The sequence below is a fragment of the Apteryx mantelli genome, chromosome Z (genome assembly GCF_036417845.1).
Source record: "Apteryx mantelli isolate bAptMan1 chromosome Z, bAptMan1.hap1, whole genome shotgun sequence".
In the NCBI taxonomy this organism is placed as follows: domain Eukaryota; kingdom Metazoa; phylum Chordata; class Aves; order Apterygiformes; family Apterygidae; genus Apteryx; species Apteryx mantelli.
Window position 1 is genome coordinate 16,561,245 of NC_090020.1, and position 27,145 is coordinate 16,588,389.

At 42.8% G+C, this 27,145-nt stretch overlaps 1 protein-coding gene across 1 annotated transcript in view; it reads right to left on the bottom strand.

Annotated features, from left to right (window-relative positions):
* Positions 1-806: 806 nt before the first annotated feature.
* The window catches only part of KIAA1958 (KIAA1958 ortholog), a 61,606-nt gene continuing 35,267 nt past the window's right edge, over positions 807-27,145 (bottom strand). Inside the window, exons 2-3 of the mRNA XM_067315198.1 lie at positions 25,802-26,975; positions 807-2,023 (exon numbers count right to left, since the gene is read on the bottom strand). Coding sequence (XP_067171299.1) covers positions 978-2,023; positions 25,802-26,951 — 2,196 coding nt within the window. The 5' untranslated portion in view covers positions 26,952-26,975 and the 3' untranslated portion in view covers positions 807-977. The remainder of the gene's footprint in view (positions 2,024-25,801; positions 26,976-27,145) is intronic.

Genomic DNA, 27,145 nt, shown 5'->3' on the forward strand with positions numbered 1-27,145 from the left:
AATTATGATTACACTCTCTATTTTATTTTATGTGGAATTCAAATGATGGCTTAAGATGTATTTGATGCATTTTTTTCTGTATGGTTTGGGAAAGATTATGGATTTTTCTGCATTCTTGCATTCCCCAGAATGCTGAAAGAGTGACTCTAAGTCAGTAGATTTTACATTAAGTATACACAATGACAAAATACTAATGACCAGTGTTTACTTTAAACAGTTAAAACTATGTGTATAACAGTGTTTTTGATTTTGCCATTGAACTTTTGCATATTGTTGAAAACAATACTTTTCAGACTAAAGGCCAGTGACATTTTGATCACCGAAAATCATCAACAACAAAAAAAAGTTTAAAATACTTCTTAGCTGACTTTGGGGATTTATTTTTTTCCAACTGGCATAAATGAACCTTAGGAAACAAAACAAAAACCAGACAGAAATTGTTCTAAATGGTTTCACGAAGTTACACTGATGTATCTCTTATTTCCTGGTGTTGCTGATCAAGAACAAGCCAGCAGATAAGAAGCAGCAGCCAGTGATAAGTTTGCCTCCTCCACTCTAGGAGGTTAAAATAAGAAGTTGGAAAAAATACTTTAAAATAGAATTCCTATGTAAGCATCCCTAGGGATTTATACTCACTGACGTGTTCATGTTAAAAATGGTATTTCCAGTCTATCTTGCATTGCCTGAGAACCACTTTTGCCCTTTAAAAATCTGCAATTATATTATAACCCATAAGTAGCTTTCGTTTTTGTATTAACACTATAAATACTATGTTAGTATTACTAAACTATTTCTATTGACTTATTCGTAAGAAGAAAAATATATTATATATTTATATATTTTTATAAAGTGAATTAACACTGGAGAGGGGTGGGGGGGGAATAGTGTACAATCACAGTTGATGTGTATTATTGGGCACAAATTCAACGCTTGAAACAAAAAGAAAAAGAATAAACTGTTCAGCTTATATCCCTCTTTTAAGCTGTGTCGGAGGAAGAGTCATAGGAAGCTGACACTATGAAGTTGCCAGTATTGGAGTGGCTTGCCATAGACTGGGCAGCTTGCTGGCTCAAGTTATTACAGATCAGCACCAGCTGGTTGCTCTGTGCTTCCGACAGGGTGCTACAGCTCTGGTAGACGCTGAAGTTGGTCTTCCTGCCAGGGATGTTGCCTTTCTCGCACATTGTCTTTACCATCTTGGCAAGCTTGTTTTTCCCCAGGGCTTGGCAATTGTACCAGTGAAGTGCAGCCAAGTTGACAACAGGTTTGATGGACAGGTAGAAAGGCGCGTCCTCATAGCGCATGGCCGGGGGCCGCCTCTGGGCGTACTCCTTGTAGTCTTGCACCGGGCAGGTCTGCGGGGAGTGCTGGGTGGCGTACACCCGGGAGTCCGTCCCTCCTCGCTTGCTCCTGGCGTTCACATCTCCGTTGTCCGGCCCCATCCACTCCAGGTACTCCAACCCAGTCTCTGTCACCCGGAGGCGGATGTCTCCCCACTTGAGGGTGGACCCATGGAAACCTGTGCAGTGTCCAAACGCCTTTGTGTTGTTCAGCCAGACAAGATTCAGCAACCCTTCAGGATTGTACCGGCTCAACAAACCTCTTTTGCGCAGGATAAGCTCATCAGCAAAGGTGAGCTTCATGGATTTGTGCGGCTTGTTTCCTTTTCCTTTACACCTCAGCTCTATCTGCTTTTGTTTTAGAGCTTCCTGGGACCTCTTGAACTCCTTATCCCTGGTAATACTGTACCCATACCTGTGCTCTTTGAGATACCGCTCCAGCCCACACTGATAGTTGGCCAGGCTGTTTGGCTCATACTCAGACCCATCCTTTTGTCTGGCATCCACAAAGAAGGAAGCAAGGTAGGCATCGAGCTCTTTGCAGGGGATGACGTAGATCTCCCGGGTCTCAGAGGGGTACTTGGAGATGAGGAACTCCCGGAAGTTGCGGAGAGCTGTCTGCGTGCTGCGAATGGTCTTCTCATTCTGCTCCCTGCTGAGCTCTGCCGCTCTCTCATCCTGGTCTGAAAGAAGGAGAAGGAAAAAAAAGCAGAACAAAACAAAAGAAGCAGTGAGTTTGTGCAACGCGTCTTCTGCCCAAATAAATTTCCTTAAAAAGGAAAAAGAAATAAAAATCAATTTCACAAAGAGCACTGGAAAACATCACTACATACCTGTCGCATGATTGAAAAGCCAACTTCAGTTTCACAAATGATGTTACTAGAATATGGCAAAAAAACAATCAAAATGAGTTCATCATGACACTGGGGCACACTTTTGTGCATGGAGATTTGTGGAAAACTCTGTGATTAGAGGCAATCTGCTTATTAGAACAAATGCAAAGTAGGAAGCTTTTCTGTGGATTCCAATGTTGTGTGCAGGGCCCAATCCAAGTAATAACCCATTCTGAATTGCTTCATTTGTGAAACCAGAGGTGGTACTGGTTCCAATTTTTTTGTTTGTTTACAAAAAATAAAGCATCATATTTATTACATTAAGAATTATCTTTAATCAGACACATTTTTAAAGTGCTAAATAGACAGAAATATACAGTACAAAATAATACAGCACAACCTAACAAAGAAGGTTGGCAGGTAGAAGTACTACAGTGCAATGTTTAGTTTATACATGTACAAGAATAAAAAAGATAGATAATCTACTTCAATTTAGAGGATATTAAAGAAAAAACATCACTACTTAACACGATTATACAGTTTCTCTACATGATCAGGTAGTGCCTTGACATTGGAAGTGCAAATGTGACCATTTCTTTTCATTTTGCAGAAAAATCAAAATTTGGAAACAACTTTATATTGCTTTATAAGGCTGTATTCAAAGGTCATTATTATCAGTGACATATCAAACCACAGCTCTTAATTAATGTTCAGATATTACCACTAAGATGGTCCTTATTGACAACAGATTTTCTGGCTGATCTTGAGATGAGGAGCACAGAAAGGAAAACGTCTTTACATGTAAGCGATGTGGGTACTTAAAGACTATTTTCTTGGCATGTACAAACTATCCATCTGTACAAGGATGCAATTCACAAGCACACAGGCAGAACTGTCCTTATGAATGTGACAGACCTTAATGGTTTTAGAAAATAATGAACAGCAAATACAAAGAATGAAAATTTTGATGATTTGATTATTTTCTGTAATTGTTAATGTAACTTTCTCCTTCTCTTTTCCACTTAACAAGCAGAAGAGGGAAAAAAGCAAGTTCTTTTTTGTTCTATGTCATTACAACACTGATGCATGTTGGTGTCCTTTTTCCACCTTTAAGCCCCTTATTTACAGTCAGAGGAATCCCAGGATCTGTACTTCAGTGCAGCCACAATAAAACTAGCCATGCGTTTGCCATCCAACATACGCACCACAAAGTTATATGAGACCAGCTGAACTTCCCACTCCTTCCGTTAGTCAGGCCAAGCTCATGTCAGGCCCTGTAGCACACCCACACCTTGCAGCAGTGCTCAGACATTGCCCCTCTCCCCCCCGCCCTCCCCACTCTCCCCACCCATATTCCCATGTGTTTTGCAAGATAAGTAAAATTCTCAGGAAGGCTGGAAGCTACAAGACATCTGCATGGTAAATGCTAGCAAGAGGAAGAGAAATGGGGATGGCTGCCTTCCCATTCAATGATCCTGGAAGAGATGCTTCCCTCCTGGCAAACTCTCCCCGGACCTCCAGCCAAAGCGCACCGAGTTACTGGGTCTCCGATGTGCTCATCTAACGCATCAGAGTAGCATCAGAGCAACTCACCGATGGGAAAGTATTCAGCCTTGTAAAGGCTTGACAGTAAACCCAAGCCAGTCTGCTGACAGGGGAGGAAGCAGGGAAAGGAAGCTGTCCTTATCTCCTCCCCTAGTCTGTTTTTGACGTTTCATGCGGTGCACGCATTTCTGGGCACACTTGTAGTGCGTGGTGTGAGCCATACACCACACACTACAAGGGCAGCTTCCCCTTCCACCCCTCTACACAGTGGCTGCCTCCAGGCCTGAAGAGAGTTGCTCTCATCACCTCCCATCCATTCAACAGCTGCAGAGACAGAGGCACCAACAGTGACTTGCCCCAAATCGTGCCAGCAGGCCAGAAACAGGGCTGAGCTTGGATCCGCGGCAGCAGTTCCTGTGTTTTCACTGCAAGGCACCTGCTGTGTCCAGAGCACTCAGCAAAGCCTGCCGAGGGTGTCTTCGCCCCCTCTGCAAAGCACAGAGAGCGGGAGGTCGGCAGCTGAAGCCTCTAGGGGCTTCTGCAGCCGTGAAATATGCTGCCACAGCACACTGAGGGTCTCGCTGAGGGTACTCAAGGGGAAAAAGGAAGTGTAACTTGTCTGTTTCAAAAACTAGCCTTAATATTGATGTGAATATCAAAGAGCTCCTAGGAGCCTTCATTGAAGTCTCCTGCTTTAGGCAATGCATAGGATAAATCCTTTTATTATGGCTAGATTAAGGCTGGAAATAACAAGTCAAAGCTGTCTGAAGCTCAGAACAAACATTTACTCCAGTACCTTTTTCAGTGCACCCACCACCACTTATTATAGCACTATGTAAGTAATCAGCACTTTGACTGACAGCCCACATTTTAAATACTGCTTCTATATAAACAGCACATATAATGGCTTGGTTTTAAACATGTCATCAATCACTATTTCCTAGAAGATGGCCTGTCACAACACAGCAGTGACACCCAGTCAGTCATTTATGTTATGGCATCTTTTCTTAATCTGCAAAGGGAATTGCCATCTGCAGCTAACAGTTATAAAATCCATGGTGAATTAAAGACCCTCCAAAGTTAAATGAATAAACCAGTACCCCAGCAACACTGTATTCCTCCGGTGCTCTGGTGTGTTACTCCACAATATAAGTGAGAAATGTTAAAGATAACTGGTCAGATTTTTTGCCAGCCACATTAGCAGTTACATCAATTTGGACTCAGAATCCACCCTGAACTTCCAGCAAATTACTCTTTCTGTGAAAGTGCTCCAATAATATGGATATCTGATAGCATGGGAGTAATGCAGTGATACAGTGAGACCCAATGGACAGAGTCAAGAGACCACCAATGACTAAGTTATCACATATCAGCTGGGCCACAGTCATTACCTGCACATGCTGTTCGTCTGCAGCAAAAGCAGATCATGCAGCTCAGCCTTTCTTAGCTAAGACAGCTCTTTATAGCCTAGGATGGCTTGGGGAGAAGACATAATTTTTCATTTTTCATTTTCTTACTTCTTCATTTAACCAAGGAGAATTCATAGTGCTGAAAGCAATCATCTTACCCATCTCCAAATACCAAGGGAACATAAACTGTACCCAGACAACCTTTTAGTATCTCCAAAATTTGTGTCTTCAGCTAATTTCATAATCTTTTTCTCTAGTCTACCATTTGGATCATTAATGAAACTACTGCCCAAGACAGGTCCAACATCGCATCCCTTCCATGCAGCCTTTGATAGGACAAGGAGACCTCAAAAATTATTCTTTGGATGCAGTCTGCAAATGGGCCTTGTAAAATTCTTATAATGGACCTATCCAGTCTATACCTCTCTGCTTTGCCTGCAGGAAATAACATGGAACAGAATCAAAGACCTTACCAATGTCTGGACATTTGGCATTGATTGCTTCTGCTTTACCCACATGGCCTTGCTATCTTGTCACGGAAAGATATTAGACTGGTATAATGTCATTTTGTACCTGACAAATCTACCTGGACTGAGGGATAAAGAAAGGCTAAATAAAAGATAATTCAGGCATTAAGAACTCAAGACCAAAAAGGACCTCAGATGTCATCACACTCAATTTTTGAAAATATATATATTATGATAAGGATCTGAGCAGCTGGAAAAACTGTTGAGGTACAGGACTTCATCCCTAGGTCTGGGCAATGAAAGTGAATGTTCTTGTCCTGACACAGGAATGTTTCCAATATAACAGTTCTCAGAAGTCTGCTTGGTCTCACCTTGCTGCATCCTGTTGAGCAGAGGCCAACAGCTCTTCTGACCAGGGCTTGCCCTTTCACTTTTTTTTCTATGGTCTTTCTGGCAACTACAGAAAAGACAGCTGGGTATCTACATCAGTTCCCTGACCACCGCAAACATAGATCTGTTTGCTCTGTGGGCTCACAGTAATATCAACTCTTCAGTGTGCAGGGGGATTCAAAGACTGACAGAGTAAAAGTACAGAAGAAAAATCACTAGGGGTACCTAAATACAGTACAACATCTCTGAATCAGGAAGGCCCTGAGCTGCAATATGCTGGAGGATGAGAGAGAGGGGAAGTGTCACATATGCTTGCACTTTTCTTATAGTCTTCTCCAGGAGTTTGTTGCTAACCACTGGAGCAGGTAGATATTCTCATGTTATGGCCTCATTTGTCTTGGTTAGTAAAATAGTCTGAAATTACCAACCAAAATCATGCCAGGCTATCCTCAATGCCTTTTTCTTGTAATAACACAACCTTTGGAGTAGGTAGTGTTGTTACCTCTGTTTTACAGACCAGGAGCAGAAACAGATTAACTAAACTGATTTGTTTTGCAACCCCTGAGGCCCTGTTCTCCACATCATGAAACCAAGGACCTGGTCAGAGGAGTTGTAATCCCTACCTGATCCCACACAGGGTTTTATTTCCAAGAAAACTAGACTGTGTCAGAGAAAGCTGGTAAGTCCCACCTTATTATGGTATCGGGGCAAACTCCTAATTAGGAGCTTGAAAGAGTGCCCGAGTTCCCCAGTTTAAACATAGCCAAGGAGAAAAGTGACTTGAGACAACTCAGTGGGACCAGAGTGTCCCAGGCTAGTCCACAACCATCCAATGATCCTTCTCATAGAGCAACAGCTGTGTTCTGATCTTTTCATAATCTGATCTTAATGCAGCCAAGACTTACAGTTATCAACTGAGTTATAAAACTCCAGGTTGTTTTCATTTCAACTCGCATATAAAATACACACTCAAAATAATCAGTTTTCAATGAAGGTGACATACACTTCTCTGTAATTGTGTGTGGCAGAAGGAAAGGTACTTGCTTATGGTTTTCATTTCAGACAGATGCAGACTGTTAATGTTCAGAGAGGATTTGTAGCATTAGTGGGAGTCATGAACCTGAGCTTTTGCTGTAAGCAGTCTCAAACTCTTAAGGTAGGCAGTGAGATCTCAGAAGAAATACAATTTTAGATGTAACACAGGTTTTGTGGATGCTAATCATATCACCAAAGCCTTATCTGCCTGATTTTTGGTCCAGTTAGAAAAACATTTCTGTGGCAGACTTGCTGCCCCCAAAATGCTTGCATTCAAGTGAGAAAAAACACATCAACCATACACAAGACGTCACATATCTCGTAGCTGGAGCTAAGAGCTGGTAGTCCCAGCACCAGCACTTTGCAGGTTGGCTCCAAACTCTGCAATTATTGAAGAGCAGTGGTATCCAGCCTATGGGCCATGGCCATATGCATCAACATGATTAATGTAACCGACAGCCTGCTCCTGCATTCCCTCCCTTCGGTCCCCTCTGAATGCAAGAAGGTAACTGTTGGCAAATGAAGTTCTCAAATCAGCACCATACCGTGGTGGGCAGCTGCTGCCCTGCCATGCACGAGCGCTGCACACACCAAGTCACCTGCTGGGGAAAGGCTGGGGGACAGTCTGGTAAATGCACACTCCCAGGAGCAACATACAGCGTTTGCTCATCACCAGCACACAGGCAAAGCCAGGCCCAGAATATCAGTGGTCTTTCTGCATGCAAAAATTCAGAAGACTGGCAGCTGGCTTTTTGCTCTGTCACAGAAATAACCATTTGATATTCATTCTGCCTTCTCATCATTGTAAGGGTAAGGGTAAGAGTAAAAGGTCTCCTTGGCACAAGTGTGCCTGAGCCTTCACAGAACTACTCTGAGATTAACAGAGCCTTTACTCGGGGAGAGCTAAGCACTTCAAGAATATTTCTGGCATATTCTTCTACCTGGTAAGGATGGAATTTTGGGGGACAAATCCCACACACCACAATAGTGAAGGGCTTAAATGAAAAATACATATGTTTTAATGCAATTATTTTATACCTAGCAATAATAATTTCTTTACAAATTCTTAAGGCCAAACAAACTGCAGTTCATGTGCCATTGCATATGAAACTTATTTAACTTTAGGCTTGGTGAGTCACTGTCAAAAGAGGGGAAGAAGTCCTGTGATTGCCTGGAAACTTTTATCAGGTTTGACATCTAACAGCTTCTGAGCTCTGTGGGATCAAAAGATTAACTTGTAAAAGGATTACTAAAGTAAAAGAAACTGTTCCTATATTTTTTTCTTGAATTTCTACTCTACTCATATGACGCTGCTACAAAATTCTGTGTAACAATTAATATTCCCTTTTCCACTACACTGAAATCAAAGTCTATATAGTTTAACATCTTGCGCGCACATTGACATTAGCATGAAAAATCTGTAGTCTCTTTGTAAAAGCTGTTGCATTTTCTGGACAAAACAAATTATGCTTCTATTCAATTTATACCCTCCAGCAAAATTATCAGTGAAAAGATTTATGATTCAAAAATTAAGAAGCATTTGGATTTCCAAAAAAAAAAAGAATGCAGATAACAAGCAAATGAGTATGGCAATATTTATAACCTGAAATGAGAAATAAGGGTCACTAAAATAAACCTGAGTCATCTATACATTTTTTCAAGATACAGAATGTCCTGATAAATGGATGATCACTCAGACCCTAGTGCTGGTTTTCAGTTTGTTCTCATTTTCCCTGCTTTCTTGATACAACAGCAATTGGGCTGTAGGCAGAATCAAAAGTAAAATTCCCATGAATTTTAATGGGGCCACTACATCATTCTCAAATGCTATAAAATTTGGAGCCAGGTTCTACAAGGGATTAAGAACTTAAGTTCTCCTGTTGACTGGATCAATCTTTTACACAGAAGATATTAGCAATGATTAATGAAGAGTGTAAATCAGCAGTGCTCCAGGTATTTCAGTTATCTCCCTGCCTTTCCCACCTGACTTTAATGTAATTTTTTTTTAGCCATTTCAAACCAAAGGTTCTGGAAACCAACCTTCAAAATCTAAAATGTTTTAATTTGTTCTAAATGTGATCTTCACTTCAAAACATCTAGATGTCTGGTTTATGTTTTGGCAAGGCTAGTGGAAAAAAGAAAGTGTAGCATGCTTGTTTTACCTTGTATTTCACTTCAGCCACGGAAGACTTACAGTGATATTTCTGGGATATGAGATTATATCTGGCTTCCTATTTTCTTTTGAATCTGAAGCTGCTCTACAATGCACTGGTGTGACTTGCTGACCACATAAAACGGGATGTGTTTCCTTTGTATCCCAACAGCGGGGCTACGCAGTTCATGTTTACCAAGATCTACTTAATTTCCCAACCTCCATTTAGCAAGAACAAATATAAAACTCCAGCTCTGCCAGGACTGCCCAACACCATGCACTACTTTCACGGCAGGAGACTACAGCTGCTCCCCAAGGCACAGTAGGTAGAGCAGCAGAAGCAGAAGATCTTTTGCAAGAGCAGCAGAGATAAAACAATCCGGTACTAAGTTGATGTCCAGGCAACGTGTACTCATGGTTCAGAGCTGGACTAGAGCCTGCCTGCCATTGTAGCTGCCCAGGTCCAACTTATTCACCTGGACTGGATCCAGCTCCAGGTTTATGTGTCCTATCTGACCCCTCTGTTATTTACATTTTAGCTATTACCTGCTTTTTAAAAAAAATTCTTTGGACTCTTAAATAATTGACCGAGATCCAGGAAAACAATTCTTTGTAGATGCGCAGGATATATAAACCATGCCTGGAGTCTTCTAGACCACAAACCTAAAAACAGTAGAAAACTTTTCCAAAAATGTGAAACCCCTTTCCTGTCAAAATAACTGACCACACTTTCTTCCAACACCTTCACTTCTAACATATGATTCCTCCCCTTTCAGAGCACAAGTTAAAAACTTCAGGCAGACTGGTGAAATTTGAGTGCTGCTGAAAGTGGTAAGTGGCAAAATGCTACCAACAGTGTGAAGCAAATATAAATATACACCAGCTGAATAATATGCAGTATGCTTTATATTGAGCATGTATGTTTGTATTCAGTAGTACAATCTTTTAATAGTTTTCAAACAAAACTGCAGTTTATGGCTAACTTCACAGAGAAAATTCAAAGTACTAATTTCAATTTAAAGCTAAAGGTAAGCCACTTTTTGTCACAAATTTTTCCTTATGCTAAATATTTAACTGTGGAAAACTTATTTCCTTGTTAACCAGGATTTTTTAGAACCACAGTGAAATGTTCCCTGTATCAAAGCATGTTATTTACTGCATGATCTGTGACAGAAGGAATTAAAGGAATATGTCTAATTTACCCTGAGACCTGGAAGCTGGATGATGTGCTACAGAAGTGAAGCATTCATTTGCCAAGATGACTTGGCTTTCTTGGTACCAGTCCAGAAAAAGTGTTGCACACAGAATCTCAGCAGAATGCCTGTTTTTCTCTTACATGAGTTCAACAAAGCATATAGTAAGTGCTTTCGGGATTGGGGCCCCTGCGCATGCTTATAAAATGTAGATATCAACTGGATTTAAGTCATTACATGTTTATATGGCAGAAGAGGGGCATGACTGAGTACCAAGCATGTGTGTAAGACGACTAGACTCAAAATTTGCTAAGAGAAAAAACAAGAAGCAGGAATTCAGAATGAGAAGAGAAAAAACTGATCCTCAAAGAAACTCCTCCTTTGTTGAATTGAATTCATTATTTAAAAATTAATCATGAGCTAAGGAAAAATACAAATTCTCATGGCAAAAAAAACATTTCTTGTAAGAAAAAACAGGGACTGCATTTTCCATAAGGTTTTCACCTTTAAATGTTCATACTCAGAAAGCCAGATTTACATGTATAAATAGATCTTGCAAATGCAAATTGCTCAGCTAGCAATCTAGTGAGGAGGTTTACTAACACAAAACCATGGGCACCAATTTTTATGGCATTTTAGAAAATTTGGCCCAGTGGAATTTTGTGCTACAGCAACCTCTAAGTTGAGGTGTTTCTATTCATTACAGATCCTGTACAACAGCATTACACTGCTGCTTACATTGGGAAATCTTTGGTGCAAGTAGTTTGTTTCTAAGATTAGTTTTTGTACCAGAAATAACATGTAAAAAGAACCCTATCTTCAGGTCCGTTTGTGCAATCATTATAGTAATATGCTTGCAACGAGTAGAGTCATATTTACTGAAGACACTTCCCCTGAGCCACTGTATTGCTATGGGCCAAGTCAGTTGAGTGATATGCCGTATCACTCCCTAGCACCTGCCTGCAGTTGCAAACCCTGTTGAAGGTGAATGGGAAACAGGACCCAAATATACATCCCCTTACAGGTTAGCCTTCTCTTTATATATCACCCTGTGTCACCGGAGTTTATCATATTCTTGACTATGGCCTTCCAGTAGTTTTAAATTCATTGCACTTGGGAGCTTAGCTATTAATGCTAATTAGCACAGTGGAGAAAGCAATGAAAAAGGTCTCAAAGGAATGAGTGAGGCTACAGAGTCTGCCTGCTTGTGATTCACTCTGGACAGCAACTGAGAAGTAGAGTTGGGAAATATGGGTGGGAAATAAAGACAAAGAGGAGAGATGGGAAAATCAGAACAAAGGGATGTAAAAATAAGAACAACACTAAAGAGAAAGATAAAAAACAGATGAGGATCCTCATAATCTGAAATCTAACTGTATATCATTGTTTTAGAATGAAGCAGTCTAACTGGGGCGCCAAGCAAAGAAACAAAAAAAAAGGGGGGTGGGGGAGTATGTAATAAATATTTTATTACATTAATCATAATAGCCTGCACTTTAGTCTTGGCCAAAGTGTATTCTTAAATCAAGTTTAGAATGTGACTGCAGTTTCAGGCTTAGGAACATGAGGCCCTTATGACTGTAATTAATGTAATAAATCATGCTGTGGAGCTTTCTACAAAGGCTGACAGTACTTGGTTGATATATTGCTTATTAGAGACTGCAGACACTTCTCCCTTTATTTTCTTATACTGCCATTGGTAATGAATCAAAAGGTACCCCTTTCTGTTCCATCTGAATTATCTGCTGCAGGTGTAATGGGTAACATGTGTAGGCAGCTATTGCCGTTGACTCTTGATAACACAGGACACAGCACATGCTTCCTGAAGAACTGCACTTCGACACCTTTTCTCCCACCACCACCTTTGATTTCAAAAAGCAATAGAACCCAAACTGCCTTACTACAGTGCTTGCAACTTTACTTCTGAAATTCTGGTTCGTGATTTTGCCCAACTTGACCAATTTGCCTTTCCATAGTTTCTGTAGTTTCTGCCAGTTCTGCCTGCACTGTACATTCTCCAGTATGAGCGAAGCAAGCTATGCAGGACATGAACTCTATAAAGAGCTCACCATTTATAACACTGCCTAACTAGTTTCAATGCACATTTTTAACGCACATATTTCTTTCATCTTCACTTGGTCAGAGGGCAAAATTGAAGGAACAGCTTTTTACAAGATTTTCAAGAAAGAGTCAAATGTTACACTTAAAAGCAAAACAGTTTCTAAGGTGCATTTTTCAGCCTGCTTTTCTGTCTTAAGTCTGTGCTGACAGTCTGTGCCTCTCTGCACACTCCAAAAAAATAATGCATTTGCATTTCACTTAAACCTTTGCAAATACAACTCTTGTCGTATTTGGAAGGGGTAGAAGTTCAAAGACATAAAGTTCCTACCAGCTTGATGGAGAATGAACAACTGGGCAGAGAACAGAGATGTGAACACATCCCAGCTGAAGGAAAGACCATGGACCTCAGGCATTAGTTCCTCTGCTTGGCAGCTGTTTCCACACCCTCGCTGGCCAAAGCACGCACGCTTTGCTCCAGACTAGCCACCACACATCCAGACATTTGCCAGTGCGAGGAGTCCCAGAAGACATAGGAACAGCTGGAAATTCTGCACTGAGAGGAGATTAAGAGATAAGGAGCATATATTTGTCATAAATCAGACTTCATTCGTCTGCTGTTCATGGAAAAACTTGTGGTTTTTGTCCTTGAATACATGCTTAAACTTACTTTATTATAATCTAATAGAACAGATATTTAACTGAGTTTTGCAGCTCTATTTGAATAAAATCTCTTGAAAGAGATTGAGGACTTCCAAACTTTTTCTAGCTATGCATACACACACAGAACACACACCTGTCTACTGCTTGAAATATTGTTATTATCTCTCTCCTACTATTATATTGTCGAATTTTTCCTGCTTGGTTTGTACTGTTATTTCCATAAAAATAATATGTTCTTCTGGATAGTATATGAGCAATCAATTCCCCTGCTACTGAATGAATGCATACTAAAAATGACATCACATAATACTTGCAAGAGGTGACACAGGCAAGAGTTTTACAGATGTTATTATAGATGTATATATTTATGACTATTTTGTTAGGTACTAGCACAATATATAATCAGATGCATTTAACAGCTTTGCAAGTGAATGTTAAATGGGACAGGTTATTTGTCAAACTGTAAGGTTTCTGAGGGATATCTGAAATCAGGAGAGAGGAAAGAGAGACAAAAAGTTGTCTCTTTCTGTAGAGAGAAAAAAGAAATGGAAATCAATGAGCAAAAAGCAAAGCATACAGGAAGAATGCAGAATAATTTTCCTGTCTCTTAATTTGTTTTCTTGGAGATGTAGTCAGTACAGAGGACAGCCCCAAACAATTAGCAGGATGAGTAACATACCTTTTTTTACATTTCTTAAGAACGAATGATAGAAAAAAAATCCCCTAACCTGGCACACCCACATGTCTGAAGGATGGAGCCTTCCACATTCAGAGGAAGAGTGCTCCAAGTTGTAGGTAGAATGAAATTAATTTGCATGAAAAAATATCCACGCTTCTGCAGTTCAATCATACAGCCATTCTCACCAGCCACAGTACTAACATAGCAATTAGGCAAATAAATGTAGGTAGGGGAGGGGTGCAAGAAAATACCAAAATGAAGCAACCTATTCAGAGATCACAGAGCTGCAAGTCCTTCCATATCTGCCCCAGGCTGGATCTTTGGGTACAGTTATGTCCCGCGTGAAATGCTCAGCCATACAGCCCGTTCAGATTTTGCATTGGAGTTATGTGACCTGGTTCAGAACAGCTCAGAACTGAATTTTTCCTTCTCTGAACAAAACAGAAGGCCAGCTTTCTTCTTTTTTTTTTTCCAAGTGCAAATTAGCAACCCAGTGATTAAGTGTTACTCCATGGTTCTATGGTTTCAAGCGATGTTTTCATCATGTATACCTAGTTAATGAAAAGCAACAACAGAACACAATGTCACTGCCAGTCTAAACATACTGAGTTTAATAAACAGGTTCACATACAGTATTTCTCTCAGTGTGTGCACTTACTGTAATTAATGTTAATGGGAGTCATAGGTATATGTCAGATGAAAAATGTAGCCAATGCACTTAATGGCCTATATATAATTAAGCACATAAGATAAAGCCTTTAGACTACAGTCCAGGGCACTCACTACCAAAGGCAGTACCTATCAACAGAGCCAATTTTAGGGACAAGCAAACAGTAACTGCCCATTACCCCCAAAATCACTGTTGCGTAACCAGTACAGAGGTAGGAGGCAGAAGGGGCCATGATCTGTAGTCACTGCCTCAAGTCACCTCAAGTGCAATTTACATAGGTTGTGAGAGGGTTTCTGCAAGAGCAGTTGGGTTCTCAGCCTGAAACTCAAATATTTTTGAGCAGACTGGAACCTCAGCCTTTGCTCTTTAATGTCTTGCAAAGACTGCTTGAAGGAAAGTGGCCCTCTGGAAATCCTGCTTTTCTGCTCCCAGAAGATAGATTGGCTCTGCTTTGGTGGGGGGTGTCACCCAGGGGTTTAAGCTCAGTCCTCAGCAGTCATTATGTCTGTGCTTTATCATTCGCCATACGTTTTTCCATGGACATGAATACAACCCTGTTACTGCAATATAAAGCAAATACATTTCAATAGGTTCATAGCATATTTTGCAGGGAAAAATTGCACTAATTTACTTACTAAAAATGTCCACATAAAATCATTGAAAGTACTGAGGGCTGAGAACTTAAAATCATTAAAAGGACTGAGTAGATGTTCAACCAAACTGCTTTTGCAAGATACTCTGAAGGTGCTTTTGTTCTGATCCAAAGCCCGTGATCCTGCAGTCATCTACCTGTGCACACCAATAAGTTAGGAAAATCAGTGGCATTACACCCAGATTCAAGGAAGCATCTTCAGACAAAAGAACACCTGGAATACGTTCACCCATTTAAACAGTGCCTTGACCTAGGATACTGATGACCAACTCGGTTTATACATCAAATGAGCAAATTATAGCATCACGAAGCCACTGACAACACTACCTACCACAATTCCAAGAGGAATAAGATTTGCCACATGGGTACAGAGTACTGTTCCTAATAAAGAGATGGAAAGAGTTAGTGCTGAGTTTCCAAACATGTATGTGATGCTAGATATTGGGCATGGCGGCTTAAACCACGTCTTGTGCTTTATTAGCCCTATGCTATTCCAGGATCTGGAAATATCGCTAGTGTAAACTAGACCGAATCCACATAAAGGGTGCAGACCTAGAACAGCACTTTGCATGTACAGTCTCTATTATTCAGTCTGATTACCTACAGCTCTGTGTTAATGATACTCATATTGATACCATAAATGGTCCTCTCTGCAGCTTGTATGGAAAAACTGGGACCAATATTATTAATCCCGCTTCTAAACAAAGATAGATGGCACAAAAGTATTTTTAAGTAAACTTGTGACCCCTTGCAGAAAATTAGATACACATACACTCATCAAATAGCAAGTTTAAAATTCATTACCATCTAAAAAAAAAGTAATAAAGCTAATGGGTAGTGAGATGCTAATTTCTGTATGTAGCCCAAGAGATATGGTAGAAGTGCCTCACTGGAAAATTGCAATTAATTTATGGAAGGTGTCACAGTCATTTTATATACTGCATTTGAACCACCTGTGTATAGCTGCCAACAAACAGATGAAAAAGAAAACAACAAAATGTCATTTGTCTTTTTTTTTTTAGGGGACTCTCAGACATGATGTTTTGGAGATGTTTACTAAAAAAATACTTCAAATGTTTAACGATAAATTTTCAAAGCTAATGTCTTGTGCTGTGAAAATTCCATGTAATAATAGGAAAATTTGGTATAATTGTAGCACATGCATCTGTAGCAGCTCCATAGCTCTGAAATGAATTTGGCTGTGCAACAGCATCCCTGACTTCAAAAAAAGTGTCAGCCTTGCAGGGGAGACTATCCTCTCCTAACAGAGCACTTACTGCATGGCATTAGTCTGCATCCTGAAATTACTCCTTTGGACCCACTGTTTTAAATAAATGCCAAATTCCGCTGTGGGAAGGGAGCATTAACAACCAACCATTTCACACCAAAAATGCATTCTGCTACCACTATGCACCGAGAAACAATCCCTAAAAACAACAAAAGGAAGTGGCTGTCTGAAGGCTGTGTAATTAACACACCTGGGAAGATGCCACAGACTTGAAGAGGCCACTTTGTGGTTTAAAAAAAGGAACCAGCCATCAATGGAAGGGGGTGGGGGGAGGGTAAGGGTTTTGGCTCAGCCTATACAGTTCATAACTTCATGGTGTAATACCTATATATAATGCCAAGTGTCTATACAGTTGCCTAAGCCCTGTCAGTCCACACACAAAAAAAAACAGAAATATGTTGGGTTTTTAGCCTGGACTGCTCCTTTGTGAGGTTTGTAACTCACTGCTCAATTTTGCGATCGGCTTTAATCTTTTGAAATGTCTGAATTTTATTTCTCTGGTAGGTTCCTTGGTCCTTGGCAGACCTGAATATAGAGCTTGCACACTCTTGAAATGCACATTTTTTTCCCACAGTAGCAAGGAGCTGTAGCTACTTTGGTATGAGCATGAGGGTGAGCATGAATGCCAAAGACAAACTCAACAAGGTCTGCAGCATCAGCAGCACCATTTTTTACAGGACATGCATGTGGGAAGCAGCAGTTCCCCATTCCTGACTCCTACCAGGGGCAGGATTCGGTGGGAGCCTGGGCCTGGGAACTGCTGCATCTACACAATGTTTGTGTGATTAGCGGCAGCTGGCCTCTTTGCAGGGCACCCTCACTTGGCTCCAGACAAGTGCTGACTGTTTCATTTGGGAGAGGAAAATACAGCTCTGCCCATATTTCCCACAGAGGCCACTGGCCCTTTCAAGCTAGGCAGAATAACCAGCAGCAGTAGAAGCTTTTGTGTGAACAGTTTGTGAAATGCTCCAACAAGAAAGAATCATTAAGGAAAAAAGGCTTCTCAGTTTTGCTCTTGAGGCTCCAATTTAATAGTCTGGTTCAACACTTTCAGCAACTAGCCTAAATACATGCTTCACTTAAGCATCTTTTATTGAAAAAAAGCTACATTTAAGCATATTTCAGTGCTTCCAGGATCAGGATCCTTTAGCAAGCACTGCTCTGTGCTGTGCCAGTCATGACAAAATATCTGTCACCATGCTTCTGTTTTCTTTTGTAAGCACTGGAAAATTTCAAACAAGAATTTCTACATTCAGAATCATTTTCTTGCTTAAATTGACAGAAAATACACTCAGAAATTTTTACTGGTCTGTTTCATGTTAAAGCTGATTCTAGCTGCACTGCAAGCACAAAAAGTAGATGGCAAGATAGAACAAGCTCATTAAGAGGGAAATAATTAATCTATGAGGAAAATGGAAGAACTGAAAGGTCATGTGTGCTAGCTTTGCAGAACAGCTTATGCGAAAATGGCATGCTCCCGTCATGGAGACAAGTGAAAATAGTTTTCCCCAAGGTTTACTGCTGCTATTAAAAGCTTAAACCTCACATACATACATGAGATATTTCTTCAGTTGCTATACTTACTATTGGCCTCATCCAAAACGCAAAGACACTCCCAGAAAGCATCCTGACCTCAAAGGACAGATCCTGTATTCCCTTTCTGTCTCAGCACAGACAGACTCATCAAAAGTGCAGAAGTGCCTGTCTAAGCCCCTCCAGCGTTAGCGTCTCCCTTGGCTGCTGCATTGCATCTCCTCTGCAGAGCCCAACCTGATCCCTCCTCTCTTTTCTTCCTTAGAGACCCATGAATTGTAAGATGAAAAAGCTCCACACTCAAACAGGACAGTTGCAAAGACCACACAAAGAAAACAGATCTCAGATCAAAAACATCATGTTCAATGATCTTCTGTTTCCCCAAGATAAAGAGGTACTAGTACAGGCTTCTCAGATTTCCTTTGCTGTCTCCTTATGTTTTCAGGACATCTGGAATCAGAATATTTTCTTCCTTTATATATCACAGAATCACAGAATGGTTGAGGTTGGAAGGGACCTCTGGAGATCATCTCAGTCCAACCCCCCCTGCTCAAGCAGGGTCACCTAGAGCACGTTGTACAGGATTGCGTCCAGACGGGTTTTGAATATCTCCAGAGAAGGAGACTCCACAACCTCTCTGGGCAACCCGTTCCAGTGCTCTGTCACCCTCACAGTGAAAAAGTATTTCCTCATGTTCAGATGGAACTGCATGTGTTTCGGTTTGTGCCCGTTGCCTCGCGTCCTGTCACTGAGCACCACTGAAAAGAGTTTGGCCCCATCCTCTTGACACCTTCCCTTTAGATATTTGTATACACTGATAAGCTCCCCTCTCAGTCTTCTCTTCTCCAGGCTGAACAAGCCAAGCTCTCTCAGCCTTTCCTCATAAGAGAGATGCTCCAGTCCCCTAATCATCTTTGTAGCCCTTTGCTGGACTCTCTCCAGTAGTGTCATGTCTCCAGAACTGGGCTTCTGGGCCAGAATAAAGTTTGTTTAAGAAACCCTTTAGCAAAAGGGACAGCACAGCAGTTAGTTTACAGTGATCTTGCAGAAATGGTTGTCTTCTACTTCTCACTTCTGCTTCATATCTTTTGCCTTTCAGCCTTTCATGTGGGACAATGGGGAGGAGGGGAAGTTTCTGAGTTTGAAGGGAGCGATGATGCTCTAGAACACAATGGCTTACTGAAATGGCCACTTTCTCTTCTATTATGGCACACCATCTTGCTTAACAATGTATATTCTATGGTATTTTAAACCAAATATATTATTTAAAAGAAGTGTCAGTAATTCTCTGCGACATGGTTCTTCTTGTTCAGAACCCCAGAGAATATTTCCAACTGTTCTGGAGCTGACCTGAAAGTGTTTTACAGATTTAATCCTTAAAAACTGCTGGATTTTCGGTATAGTGGATATTTCTGAGGGAAAAGATTCAACTCCCTTCTAGCCAGAGGTGAGGAACCTCCACAGACTGCATGGAAACTACCTTTATTCCACATGTTACACTGGACTTGTAGGCCTGTGCATCTTTTATTGCAGGCGTACAATCTAAAACACATCCCCAAACTTCTCCCAGACCAGCCTGAGCTCAGTGTGAATGCACATGAATGCTCTCCTCCAAAATGTATGCATATACTGGAATAATTCTGCCAGTAGATTTCTCTGGGTACTGCAAGGAGTTCCACTCAGGAGAGATCCATGGCAAACAAGGGAAACAAGGCCAGAAGTCAAGCAAAGCAGCAGCCTGGTGTTTTGCATACATAGTTGCTTTGTTTGATAAATACCTGATGTTTAGGACAGCAAGAAGACCCCGCTGCATGACAAGTCCACTGCTGGTCTTCAGGGTTGCAAAGAGTCTGGCATGAGCCTTCTGTGCCTGAAGGGAATTTCAACTAAAGAAAATGCATGTGGAATCTTGAAATGGTGATAAATACATTTCTTGGGTACAGCAGACATCTAAAGATGTTATAATACTTGCTGAGTCTTCATTTCAGAGTTCTTCTACAAGAATTATTAACTCGATAAATACTTCCTGTAGGAACAGCTTCATAAAACATACTCCCATGTTAGAACTACTAGTTTTACAATTTCAGTTTTTAAAATTTGATTATCATGCTTTGAACACAGATGATAAAAACAAATACATGACCATATTGCCAATCTGGATTTGTCCTTTTTATGATCCTGTTCTGCTTTTAAATATAAATCCTTTACAGTACAGTAAAATGAATGAATACCAGCCTCACAGAATACCAGAACCTCCAGAATAAAGGATCAAAAACATTAGTTTATCATTTAATAACTTTTGGAAACAGATAATTAAAAGTATGGGTGGTCAGGCAAACCCATGCTGCAAGATCAGAAGGCAATGGCAGTGCAGGAGGTTGTTAATCAACTTACTAGCTTCCTTTTTCTGATGATTCAAACTATAATGATCTAATTTTCTGCTTCTAAATAAGCCAGACCCTTACAACTTACAAAAAAGTGCTATATTATTTTGTAATTATATAGCTCAGCACTTATCATTTTTAGTTCAGCTACTGGAGCCAGAATAGAAATCAATTATGGGACCTAAGGATTTACCAGTGGACTCCAAACTCTTTATTCCAACACTAAGAGACTGTCTCACTCCTAAAACAGTTTAATCATTCATTTGACCACATTCAGCAACATATTTCCCTGGAGGCAGGCTTCAGGAGCTGCTCTAGCCAAAAGTCATCAATCTTGGTATGTAAATTACAAATACAGAGATCTATTAGCAATTATTTTAGTGTTCTTGGAGATCTTAAATAAAGTTCTGTAATTTTATTTGACAGGATTGTTTGCCTTGTGTTACATTCATCCTTGGCACAATTCCACTGGACTTGGAAGAATTACAACAGGGATTAATTTAGCCCTTCCATACATATGGTTCATGCTTTATATACCTCTAAGAAAAGGCCTTATTTTTTTTTCTTTCACTTCTTTTCAATGTGCTATCTGACACACTTTTTTTGCTTGCAGTGTAATAGTGATTTAAGAGTGTAAGCTAAACCTATATGTATTGGCAGTTCATGAGGTTTGGGGGATTTTTTCTCCTTTATGTCTTGTAACATTTTGATGCTCATCTAAAAGCTCCAGATTCCTGAGTCTTGTGATCATACATGGATCTCAGCTCCCATTTGTTTTATACCTACACATGAGAGAGAGATAGAAAGAGCAAAAAAGGTCCTAGTTCTTCTGATTGCAGAGAAATACATAAAAACATTCCACTTAAATGTTCTACAGCAACATAAAACAACCTCCAGATGTACCACACTTTATAATGACCAAGCTCAGATGAGGAAAAGAGAGAGGAAGCTGACATTATACAAACAGCTGGAACTACCAGCAATGTCAGTCCTGAGAACACAGCAAGACGGTCAATCCACCTTAGACACTGATCATGAAAGGCTGCAATTCCTGCTAGCACCTTGCTGGTGACGAGAGCACAGGACCGAAACCAGGTTTTCACCAAGACACCAGGGTAAGTTACATACTGATCTGGGATCCTGACACACCAAAAAGAAAACAAAAGAATGGAGAGGAGCTCAGAGCTGAGACATCAGAAATCCTTCAGAGCCAGCAAAGTTAAGTACTGCCCCCGGCACAGCTCACGGCACCATCCATCGCTGCACACATTCAACACTGGGATACAGTTTGATAACTGTGGCAGAGGGACACGCTGCAACACTCTAACTGACAAAGCAATGGTGTTTGAGGATAATCTGCTTCCTTTCCAAACTCTGTGTAAGCATGTAAAACATCGCTCAGCACCCAGGAAGTTCAGCTATGGATTTCAATGCTGCCATTGTGCTGGTACCTGCAGAATATGATTTGCCAGGTTTCTGACAGAACCAACATACCTTTAGTCTCATTTAGCGATCAGAAAATTTTTTGGTTTTGTGCCCATACCTGCTACTCTTTGGTCCTGCAGATTTTGTATATATGGATTTGCAATCTTTTTAGAGTATCCACATGGAAGTCTTTGCTCCTGTATTTACAGTGATAGACTAGCACCTGTTGGACCAAAGAGATATGCTGCTGCACTGTCTTGTTAAACCAAAACACATCTTCACTCTCAGTCTTCAGGAGGAGGGTGAGCATTCCTCATAAACATCTCAGCAATTCTCCTTAGAGAGTGAGCCCCACCTCCCCGAGGAACAAAACTTACCTTCCTATGCAATAAGCCCCATCCTTCTCCCAGCTATAGACTTTTTCCATTCAAACATCCAAGTGACACTGATTCCTCTAGGCTGCATCTACTGCAGCCTAGAGCTTCTTGTTTCTTAGTCACTTTCTGTCTTCACTGATGTGATCTACCTTGCCCTTACTGGTTCTCGGGCATAAAAACCAGACCAACTATTAGCAAAAGGAAAACATATTAGAGGCTATTTGGCATGTAGAAGATGCATAAATGACCTGCTCTCCACCATTACAAAAATCTCTCCCCTCATAGATGTAGGTCCCCTCATTTATTCTGCAAAAAAAAAAAAGGACTAAATAGTACCCACTTACATTCTTGGAGTCTTTGCTAAAAAAGCTGTAAAAAACAATTTGTAAATTCATAGATGAATGTCAACCTATTAGGGCTGAAATATGAAGTTTAAAAAAAGTAATTCAGTATATTCCACAACCCTCAAATAGAGACCTGAAACCAACAGAAATTAGCATCTAACCTTGCTGAGTCTTCATTGGGATGCCACTTTATTTTTAAGGCATGAAAATACCTTTGCAAAGTCCCTGCTTACACATTCATTTGCCACATTTTAATAAAAGAGAGTTTAAAAAAAACATCTAAAAGAGATACTAGTCCAAAATTTTAATGTGGCTCAAATTAGTTTAAGCTAACACATATAAATATTTTTGATTTCTTGGAGGTGCTCAATCAAACTTTCATCACCTAACAGATTACCACGCACAATAACTGCCAGCTGTGTCAGGCAAATATATGCAAGGACATGTGACTTAACTTAAAACTCAAGGTAATAGTTCTTTGCTGGTTTGATCATACCCTTTCATCATAACTTATCACTTAAGGCCCTTGTCCTAGAAGGACCACATAAACACATGAACAATTCTAGGAACAAAACCAGAAGCAAAACTTCATGTCTCATTTTAGAGTTAAACAACACTTTGTAGGGACAAGGCAGAATTTAAATTCCCCCTCTCACTTTCAACTGCATTTTTTGTTTGTTTGTCAAGCATGAAGCGCCACAACTGAGTCGACAAAGTAACAAAAGGTATAGTCTCCCTTGTAAAAATTATTTCCTGCCTTCTTTTAAGTAAGAATTATATTCATCCTTGCTTAAGTGTGTTCAGAACAGAAACATTTTCATATAGGATAGATAAACCTCCTCCTCTAGTTCAATATTGCTCAAACTCTATGTATCACACACCACTCCCTGCAAATCACTTTTTGTTAAGTAAAGAGACAACTTAATGAAATCACTCTACATCAGCAATCAACCTACTCAAGTCTAATCAGACCTGCAAGAATCAGCTGTGCAGAACTATGTATTTTAATACATTCACTTGCCAACAGGAACTTCTCTGGGGCTCAAATATATATTAATGCCAACACTTCTTCCCCAAATGAGCTGGGTCTATTGAAATCAAAGACTTCACTGACCTAAGAATCAATTTTTAGGTGCATATCGATCATTTTACCCTTGCTGAAATGCAGCTACCTCTGGGAATAGTACATAACAGCTTATTACAACACTACCCTAGAGCTAGAAGAGGAAATGCATAACACTTATTTAGAACAACACAAGAAATTTAAGAACTGAGAGTGTAATTGACTGAACTGGTATTTGGGCAGTACACCGAGATAATATTACTGTCTTTGCAAGAAGCGCTGGGAGGTTTTCAGGGTTGGTTTACACAGTGAGTTTCAGGCAGGTGCAAACTCACTTTGCCCCCATGGTGAGTCACTGGATGCACACCAGCCCTGCTCTGGAAACTGTATAAATGTGAAAGTGTGCCACTGTGTCTGCTCTTGAGAGGCTTAACTCTGAGCAGTCATAACTGGTTTGGCTTCTGAGAGCAGAGAAGAGCACTCTGAAAGATAAGACTGCTGTAGGTCTTGGCAATTAAATTAACTCATATTAAATCTTGGCAATAGCAATTTGGAGGATTTTTTTTTTTTTAGTGAGTTTATTGAAAACCAAACACTCTCAAAGGTAACACACACATACGGAGCCAGATTCTACCTAGGTTCGTATTCACATGCCCCAGTTTGCAAGTTTGAGACCGAGCAAGTCACAGGGGCAGGAGGGCAGAAACCACCTCTAGCATAAACAGCAATGAAATGCGATAAACTGAAGAACCGCAGAGTTTTCCAGGCAATGCAGATTGACATTTGGCATCCCACATCTCTCAGATATAGCCTAGCAGAATCAGTTCTAAATTGTCTGGAGTTTTGTAAGGGAATTTGCATGGATGTTACACCACAGGGCTACCGTGAAGTATCGTGTCAAAGATGCAGCCACGTGGGACTCCCAAAGAGCAGTTTGTTTTGCTGTAACTAAGACAAAGACCATCTTTTGTAATTTCTAATGCTTTGTGGGATTTTACCTAGTAAAATTATTTATTATGCCCAGTATTTTATCTGGCAGCAAGATCTGCAAGCTCTTTCTGATTAACAGCTTTACTAGATTTAATAATGTCCGACCAGGCTTCAGGGTGCCAGGGCTGGAGTGTCAGCTAGGCTGCTAAAGTCCTGGTCATCTGAGTTTGTCGTAGCTAACACAGGGATTGCATATAGCCAAAAATACTTTCCTCCGCTATTTGGCTCTGCTCTGCCTGAGCTGAGACCCCCAGGCCGCACCGGCAAGGCAGCACATCAAGAGCCCTTCCGCCCTCGCCTCTTCCCTGGGACAGCACCGCTGACCACGGAAGAGCAAAGATAGCCCTGTCCGCAGCTAGGTCCAGCGAGAGCTGGCAGATCTGCTCCAGAAACTGGTTTCCACACCCTCACCCCACCTACAAAGCCTGCAGCCAGCGCTGGGTTTTCCTGAAGAAGGACTGGCACGAGGTAGTCGTCATTCAACAGAAGCATGCTCTTTTAAGATATTCCTCCCCTGATAATGCTGCCAATTCTCAGTGCTTTGGCAGCAGAGGGGGAGAATGCATATACAGGGGAAAAAAATGAAGGACACTTTATATGAGAATTTTCACCAAGAACAGGAGAAAAAACTATCTTTTTCTTGGGTTAAAGCTTGAGTGTCCTCAGTTTCAGGGTTGAGGTTATGATCGTCTTTCTCCAGTCTCTCTAGGCTGCTCTGATTTATGGGTCAGGGATACTGTATAACAAAGATTTATAGCAGTGCCAGCTTCCCCCCAGGTATTCTTCCCGTGCCCTCTGCACTGCAAACATCGCTTTTCCGACAGCATAAAGCGGAGCGAACGCCCAGCCCTCGCTCTCTGGGCCGCTCCTGCGAGACTTTTTCCTTCTGACCACCGGCCCAACGAACAGCCGCCACTGGGCTTCGTTTTCTCAACGACCCTCGCGTAGAGCGTTACAGAGGTGGCACCGCCTCCCGCGGATCGGCTCCCACCACCTAAAAGTTGGCCTTGGAGGGGAGCTTGCTTTATGGCAACAGTAACGCTCAGTCATACTGAGCGCTCCTTCAGTTTAGGGCTTCCAAATTTTCCTCCAAAACAAGGCGGGGGGGGGGGGGGGGAAGCCCTAGCTACTAACTTATGAGCCAGTTTCCTCCTGCAGCCCCGCATGGAGGGGGCGCAGTGGGTTTGGGCGGCGGGCTGGCGCTGGCCCCACCGCGGCGGCCGAGCTACCTCGCAGCTCCCGGGGAGCTGCCCGCCGCCCTGGGCTCCTGGCGCGCGGCCGCGGCGGCGGGGGGCGCCCACGGCGTCGTACCTGGCATGGCCGGCGCCGGCGCCTCGGCGGGGCCGGCGAGGGCGGCGTGGGGCTGCTGCTGGCTGGAGCTGACCTCGGGCTCGGCGCTCACCGACGGGGATGAGGCCGCCTCGCAGCCCGGGGCCGCGCTGGGGGCTGGCGGCGCGGCGTCCTCGGCGCCCGGCGGCTCCTCCTGCCCGGGCAGCTGCAGGGCCGACAGGGGGATGCTGATGGGCTTCCCGGCAGCGTTGGAGCTGCTCACCGGCGCCTGCGGGCCGGCCCCCCGCCCCGGCGATGCCACGGCCCCCCGGGCCGGCTTCTGGGCGGGCGGCCGGGGCAGGACGGGGGAGGAGGTGGCGGCGCCCGGCGGGTCGAGCTCGGCGCCCGGCACCAGGGCGGCCGGCGGCGCCGGCTTGGCTGGGCACGGGCACGGGCACAGGTAGGAGGCCCCAGCGTGGGCCTGGGGCTTGGGCTTGGGCATCTGCGTCAGCGAGAGGGCCGGCCCGTCCACGCCGCCCGTCAGCTCGGCGTTGGCCACGATGTAGTAGTCCTCGGGCAGCTCCTGCTTGATCTTCTTGACGATGACCTCGGCGCCGCCCTCGTCGGCGGCCGGGGCCGGGGCGGCGGCGGGGCAGAGGCCGGCGGCGGGCCGCTTGCGGGAGGCGCTGGGGGCCCGGTGCGGGTGCGGCTCGAAGTCGCTGTCCTCGTCGGTGACGGAGGACTCGCAGACCATGTCGAAGAGGGTGGCCTCGTCCTCGTACTCCTCCACGGCCTCGCCCAGCTCCGAGGGCTCGCTGCAGTAGGAGAAGTCGCAGGAGTCGCGGGTGCGGGCGCAGTCCAGCTTGGCCTTGCCCGGCCGCCCCGGGTAGCGCTCCAGGGGGCTGGCCTGCACCTCCGAGGGCACGCCGATGATGCTGGGGCTGTCTGAGTTGAAGCTGCGGCTGTCCTGGAAGCAGATGCGCTCCTGGGAGCCAGCCCGGCAGGTGGCCGCCAGGGGCCAGTGGTAGGCATGGCCGGCGCTGCAGCCCCACATGGCTGTCAGGTTGCCATGGGCGCCCTCGGAGAGCAGGTGCTTCAGGTTGGGGATGAGGCTGCAGATGGTGCCATGGCTGTGGGCCCAGCTCACCAGCTTCGACAGGTTTTCGGAGGAGGTGTGCAGGCAGTCCTCCATGGTCCCGGATCAGCAGGGTCCCTCCTGCCAAAGCAACCGGAGACACCACCGAGGTCAGAGCTGCGCGTTGCCACATCAATCCGCACCGCTCGCCTACACGCAGAGAGCAAAACCCCGCTCCTAAGCAGTCCCGAAGCAAAAACACAGCTGCGCGGGCAAGCAAAGCATATGTACAAGGCTAGCCAAGCCCACTT